Source organism: Somniosus microcephalus, unplaced genomic scaffold (assembly GCF_052327205.1).
Source record: "Somniosus microcephalus isolate GS21.2 unplaced genomic scaffold, FLI_Smic_1.0 scaffold253, whole genome shotgun sequence".
Classification (NCBI taxonomy): domain Eukaryota; kingdom Metazoa; phylum Chordata; class Chondrichthyes; order Squaliformes; family Somniosidae; genus Somniosus; species Somniosus microcephalus.
Window position 1 is genome coordinate 222091 of NW_028225440.1, and position 7430 is coordinate 229520.

Genomic DNA, 7430 nt, shown 5'->3' on the forward strand with positions numbered 1-7430 from the left:
ACACTGTGGACACTCTGGTGTGTCAGCGGGTGGGATACACCAGGGAATCCCTTTCCACACACTGAGGTTGACTCCAATGATCGAGAGTCCCAGGGTTTCAGATACCAGATAATCAAGCTCACAAGAACACAAATTGTCTCTCCAGGCTTTATTAAGAACACTGCATAACACAGATCGGGTGATAATTCCCTCAATCTGGAGAATAGAAGTACAGTGGATTCGCCAGCGACCTTCTCGAGTCTGTTCCAACTGACAATGGCTTAAGTGGCCTGTTCTTATACACAAGCTTGGTTACCGCTCAGGAAATGGGATTGTTTGGACCCGTCTGTTGACCGCCTCCTGAACTCCTGCTAATTCAGGGAATTTAGTCCATCTGTGACCAGACTATAACCACAAGCCCGTCTGGTTATCACACCTATACGGTCTGTATGGTTATTATCAGATTCACACCCAGACATTGTGCCTTCACTTGTCTGGCACTTCATCCCATAACACGGGTACAGGGGCTCGGTAATGTTTCATTCATCAGAAAAAGACAATGTACAACAACATACTGGTCAGCTTAACAGAATCTCATCATATTTATGGGGCCATAAATATAAAACTGTCACTAATAAATCCAGGAGGGAATTCAGGAGAAACTTCTTTACCCAGAGAATGGTGAGAATGGGGAACTCGCTACCACAGGGAGTAGTTGAGGTGAACAGCACAGATGCATTTATGGGGAAGCCACATGAGGGAGAAAGGAATGGGAGGATATGTTGATTGGGTTAATTGAAGTAGGGTGGGTGTGGGGCATAAACACTGGCATGGACCAGTTGGGCCGAATGGCCTGTTTCTGTGCTGTACATTCTATGTAACACCATGAACAGTCAATCGAAGGGAATCATCAGCACAGCAGTCTGAAAGATTAAACAGCAGTACAAGAATTTATAAAACATTCATCCATTCCATGTTCATGTCACCCCAGCTGTCTACAAGGCCCTGCGCTACAGAAGTGTGAACTCGCTGGTGTTTTAGCAGGTGATTGGAGCTTTTAAAGCTCTTCCCACATTCAGAACATGTAAACGCTCTCTCATCGGTGTGAACTCGCTGGTGTGTGGTCAGAGCCCCGGAGATTTTAAAGCTCTTCCCACAGTCAGAACATGTAAACGGCCTCTCATCAGTGTGAACAAGCTGGCGTTGCTTCAGGTCCCCGGAGCATTTAAAGCTCTTCTGACAGACAGAACATTTAAAAGGTCTCTCATCAGCGTGAACAAGCTGCTGTCTCAGCAAGGTAGATGAATCATGGAATCCCTTTCCACACACAGAATAGGTGAACGGCCTCTCCCAGTGTGCACAAGCTGGTGTCTGGTCAGAGCCCCGGAGCTTTTAAAACTCTTCCCACAGTTGGAACATTGAAATGCTCTCTCATCAGAGTGAACTCGTTGGTGTGTGGTCAGAGCCCCGGGTCTTTTAAAGCTCTTCCCACAGTCAGAACATTTAAAGGGTCTCTCATCAGTGTGAACAAGCTGGTGTCTCAGCAAGGTAGATGAATCAGTGAATCCCTTTCCACACACGGAGCAGGTGAATGGCCTCGCCCCAGTGTGAACAAGCTGGTGTCTGGTCAGAGCCCCGGAGCATTTAAAACTCTTCCCACAGTCGGAACATTGAAATGCTCTCTCATCAGTGTGAATTCGTTGGTGTGTGCTCAGAGCCCCGGAGCTTTTAAAACTCTTCCCACAGTCGGAACATTTAAACGGCCTAACATCAGTGTGAACTTGGTGGTGTGCCTGCAGGTTGAATAACCATATGAATCCCTTCCCACACACGGAGCAGGTGAATGGCCTCGCCCCAGTGTGAACTCGCTGGTGTGTCTGCAGGGGGGATGACTGAGTGAAACGTTTCCCACAGTCACAGCAGGAGAAAGGCCTCTCTCCAGTGTGAACTCGCTCATATTGCAGCAGGTTGGATGACACAGTGAAACCCTTCCCACACACAGAGCAGATGAACGGCCTCTCTCCATTGTGAGACCGCTGGTGTGTCATCAGATTCGTGGAGCTTTTAAACCTCTTCCCACAGTCAGAACATTGAAACGGTCTCTCATCAGTGTGGACAAGCTGGTGTCTCAGCAGGTGGGATGTGCGAGTGAATCTCTTCCCACACACGGAGCAGGTGAACAGTCTCTCTCCATTGTGAGACCGCTGGTGTCTTGTCAGATTCATGGAGCTTTTAAACCTCTTCCCACAGTCAGAACATTGAAACGGTCTCTCATCAGTGTGGACAAGCTGGTGTCTCAGCAGGTGAGATGTGCGAGTGAATCCCTTCCCACACACGGAGCAGGTGAACGGACTGTCCTCGGGGTGACTGTGCGGATGAACTTCTGATGTAGACAGGGAACTGAATCCCTTCCCGCTGTCCCCACCTTTACCCGGTTTCTCCCCGGTGTGACGGTGCACGTGTCTTGCCAGGTCAGGCGATCGGCTGACTCCGAGTCCACACACGGAACACGTGAGCGGTTTGTCTGCGCTGCGATCGCTGCTCTCTCCTTCCATGTACAAAGGTCGATGATATTCAGGTCCTGATGAATCCAGCGACTCTGTCTGATCTTGAGGTGATGTTTGGTCTGAGCTTCCTGTCTGTCAATGCTCCACTTCTAAAACCCTGCAAAAGGAGTGTAGAAAGGGGTAAGAGGGAGAATGTTGCCTCATGTCCCCCTTTCCCAGCCCAGGGGCAGTGAAGCTGATTTTCAGGCCCCAGCTGCTGCACAGGTTGGTTGAAAGGATCAACAATAATGGCGGCGGCAATCCCCACAAGTCCCCGCGCTCCAGAAAGCGCTCCGGCCGCCGCGCTGAGTTGTGGCTGACCCCACGCATGCGCCCCATGGCCCTGCCCTCTCCTGCTCCACAGGCGCCCGGCCCACACTGCGCATGCTCAGCACACACCCTGGGCCCCTGTCAATCATCCTCCCCCGTGCCTGCGCGCTGGGCCCCTGAGCTCCAGGCTGCCGCGCGGGGCTTTCTTTGTAAAGTCGGTGTTGGTGAAGAGCCGCAATCAGTGAGGGAAAGTGAGTTTTCCCCCAGATCCGATTGAGATCAGAGGAGGGGAGAGAATAAAGGGGAATCCAAACCTGAGAGTCCGTGGATCCGGGCCCCGAGCGGAGCTTCTTCAGTTTGGCGGAGCATGTCCAGGGACACGTGACCCGGGCCCAGGGCCTGATTGACGGGAGCTTCCGACCAATAGGGAGCGAGCGGGGCGGGGCTGGAGGAGCGAGCCGGCGGCGGGTCCTCCAACCAATCGGGGAGCCTGAGGGGCGGGACTTGCACCGGCTGAATTTCCCGCCTGCTCCAACCGCCCACCCTGGAACGTCATGACGTCGCCGGCGTGCACTGACTGACACTGAGCTCCCCACCAATGAGCGAAGGGGAGGCTGAGCCTGGAGGACCGATCGAGGGGCTTTGGTCCTCCAACCAATCGCGGCGAAGGAGGAGGCGGGATCTGGAACCGGCTCATTGGACGGATCGGCCTGCCGCCATTTTCTGAAGGGGCCTGGTCAGGATCTGTGAGCCTTGGAAAGTTTATTTTTAATGTTCCTTTCACATTTTACAGCTCAAACTAATTGTGTTTTGCAGAAGTTTTTAAAAAAGCAGTTCATTTTTAAATTGATGAAGCAGAAACAAAAAACCCTGTGGAGCAAATACTTGTGAGTAAAAATATTGCTTCTCTCCTTCTGTACTGTATCATTCTATGATGCTATTCTACACAGACACACACACATACAGTCAGACAGACACACAGACACAGATACTCACAAAATTGCAGACAGACACACACATATTTTCTGCATGAACTTTTATTATTAATTTCAAAGACTTTTAAGAAAAAGGCGGGAGTGGTGGGCGGAGGGCTCTTAAAGGGACAGGGACTCTCCTTTTCAATGTGATTTTCATTAAAGGGTCCGAGTCCCTCCTTGCCTGTGGAGGGATTATTTTAAAAGGACAGCGTCTCGAAATCAGGTGCTGTCTGCGTGTGAACCACCTCCTCCCAATTTCCTGCCAAGTGATCCCTGCGGGCACCACTCCACTGTAGGAGTGGCTCCTAGAATCATACAGCACAGAAGGAGGCCATTCAGCCCATCATGCCTGTGCCGGCTCCTTGAAAGAGCTCTCCATTTAGTCCCACTCCCCCTGCTCTTTCCCCATAGCCCTGAAAATGTTCCCCCTTCAAGTGTTTATCCAATTCCCCATTGAACATTATTATTGACTCTGCTTCCACCGCCCTTTCAGGCAGCGCATTCCAGATCACAACAACTCGCTGCGCAAATAAAATTCTCCTCACCTCGCCTCTGGTTCTTTTGTCAATGACCTTATATCTGTGTCCTCTGGTTACCGACCCTCCTGCCACTGGAAACAGTTTCTCCTTATAAGCTACAGCTATACAAAGCCCTGGTTAGACCCCATCTGGAGCACTGTGTACAGTTCTGGGCACCGCACCTCAGAAAGGATATACTGACCTTGGAAGGAGTGCAGCGCAGATTCACCAGAATGTTACCTGGGCTCCAAGGGTTAGATTATGAGGGAGCGATTACTTAAACTAGGCTTGTGTTCCCTGGAATCTAGAAGGTTAAGGAGTGATTGAGGATTTTAGGATTTTGAAAGGAATTGGTAGAGTAGATAGAGAGAAACTTTTTCCGCCGGTGGGGCAGTCGAGGACAAGGGGACATCACCTTAAAATCAGAGCTAGGCCATTCAGGAGAGAAGTTGGGAAACACTTCTTCACACAAAGGGTGGTAGAAGTGTGGAACCCTCTCCCACAGGAAGCAGTCGATGCCAGCTCAATTAATCATTTTAAATCCCAGAGCGATAGATTTTTGCTAGACAAGGGAGCAAAGGGATATGGAGCCAAGGCAGGTGGGTGGAGTTAAGACACAGATCGGCCATGATCTCATTGAATGGCGGAACAGGCTGGAGGGGCTGAATGGCCTCCTCCTGTTCCCATGCTCCTATTTACTCTATCAAAACCCTTCCTGTTTTGAACACCTCTATTAAATCTCCGCTGCACCTTCTCTGCTCCAAGGAGAACAATCCCAGCTTCTCCAGTCTTTCCACGTAACTGAAATCCTCTGTGTATTTGTCGTGGGGCAGCAGGCTATAGCAAACAGCTTTCTTAAGAACGTAAGAAATAGGAGCAGGGGCAGGCCATTTGGCCCTTCGAGCCTGCTCCGCCATTCAATAAGATCATGGCTGATCTTCTACCTCATCTCCACCTTCCCGCCCGATCCCCAAATCCCTTGATTCCCCATGAATCCAAAAATCTATCGATCTCAGCCTTGATTATACTCAATGACTGAGCCTCCACAGCCCTCTGGGGCAGGAGTATTTTCACAGGCCAGTGTCAGGAGCGGTGAGAGCAGAGGTTCAGTGAGTATTTAAACACACTTTCGCAGGCTTTTTTTCACAGGCTTACCAATCTCACAGACCGGCGGCGGCGTTCCAGAGCCACTTCATGATTCAAAACGTGATGCAGGCAGGAGGAAGCAGCTGATTGGGGGAGTACAGCCAGGTGAGTATTCATACTACTCCATAGTTTGACAGTTAAGGTTCATAGTTTATAAAGTTTAGAAGGTCTTAATTTTGTGGTTATAGTTTCTAAGGTCTCTGTTGTGTAGCGGGGAGCGCTAGGAAACAAGGGCCCTTGAGTATATCATTTAATTGTATAATTGGTGGTATTGATTTTATTTAAATTAATTAAAGGGTAAGTCATGGCAGGAGAGCTTGGCCCCATGGTATGCTCCTCCTGCACTATGTGGGAAATCAGGGACACTTCCGGTGTCCCTGATGACCATGTGTGTGGGAAGTGTATCCAGCTGCAGCTACTGGCAGACCGCACTGCGGCGCTGGAGCTGTGAATGGATACATACTGGAGCATTTGCGATGCTGAGGATGTCGTGGCTATCACGTTTAATCAGTTGCTCACACCACAGGTAAGGGCTGCACGGGCAGGAAGGGAATGCTCGTCAGGGACACAGGAAGTGTCCCTGATTTCCCACATAGTGCAGGAGGAGCATACCATGGGGCCGAGCTCTCCTGCCATGACTTACCCTTTAATTAAATTAAATTAAATCAGTACCACCAATTATACAATTAAATGATATACTACGATGATTTGAGGAGCGAGTTGGGTAGGATTGATTGGGGAATGTCACTCAAAGGGTTGACGGTGGATAGGCAATGGCAAACATTCAAAGACCGAATGGATGAACTACAGAATTTGTTCATCCCAGTTTGGCATAAAAATAAAACAAAAAATGTGACTCAACCGTGGCTAACAAGGGAAATTAGGGATAGCATAAGATCCAAGGAGAGGACATATAAATTGGCCAGAAAAAGCAATAATCCTGAGGATTGGGGGCAGTTTAGGATTCAACAAAGGAGGACAAAGGGATTAATTAAGAAGGGGAAAATAGAATATGAGAGTAAGCTTGCAGGGAACATAAAAACTGACTGTAAAAGCTTTTATAGATATGTGAAGAGAAAAAGATTGGTGACGTCAAGCGTAGGTCCCTTGCAGTCAGAATCAGGGGAATTTATAATGGGGAACAAAGAAATGGCTGACCAACTAAATACATATTTTGTTTCAGTCTTCACAAAGGAGGACACAAATAACCTCCCAGAGATGCCGGGGAACATAGGGTCTGATGAAAGGGTGGAACAGAAAGAAATCAATATTTGTAGGAAATGGTGTTAGGAAAATTGATGGGACTGAAGGCCGATAAATCACCAGGGCCTGATAATCTACATCCTAGGGTACTTAAGGAAGTGGCCCTAGAAATAGTAGATGCATTGCTGGTAATCTTCCAGAACTCGATAGACTCTGGAACAGTACCCATGAATTGGAGGGTAGCTAATGTTTCCACACTATTCAAAAAAGGTGGTGGAGAAAAAGCGGGGAATTATAGACCGGTATGCCTGACATCGGTAGTGGGGAAAATGCTCGTGTCCATTATAAAAGATGTAATAGCAGAGCACTTGGAAAGCAGTGACAGGATCGGACAAAGTCAACATGGATTTACCAAAGGTAAATCGTGCTTGACTAATCTACTGGAATTTTTTGAGGATGTAACTGGTAAAATAGATAAGGGAGAACCGGTAGAGGTGGTGTATTTGGACTTTCAAAAGGCTTTCGATAAGGTCCCGCATAAGAGATTAGCATGCAAAATTAAGGCACATGGGATTGGGGGCAAGGTATTAACTTGGATAGAGAACTGGTTGGCGGATAGAAAGCAAAGAGTTGGAATAAACGGGTCATTTTCCGAGTGGCAGGCAGTGACTAGTGGGGTACCGCAAGGATCGGTCCTGGGACCCCAGCTGTTCACAATATATATTAATGATCTGGACGAGGGAATTGGATGTAATATCTCCAAATTTGCAGATGACACAAAGCTGGGTGGG

At 48.7% G+C, this 7430-nt stretch overlaps 1 protein-coding gene across 1 annotated transcript; it reads right to left on the reverse strand.

The window, feature by feature from the left end:
* Positions 1-1257: 1257 nt before the first annotated feature.
* LOC147081977 (uncharacterized) lies at positions 1258-2586 on the reverse strand. The gene is made up of 2 exons (XM_085980550.1): positions 2182-2586; positions 1258-2106 (listed from the first exon to the last, which is right to left on the reverse strand). Exons 1-2 carry the CDS (start codon positions 2532-2534, stop codon positions 1269-1271), a joined length of 1191 nt encoding a protein of 396 aa, XP_085836676.1. The 5' UTR covers positions 2535-2586; the 3' UTR covers positions 1258-1268.
* Between the last annotated feature and the right edge of the window lie 4844 nt (positions 2587-7430).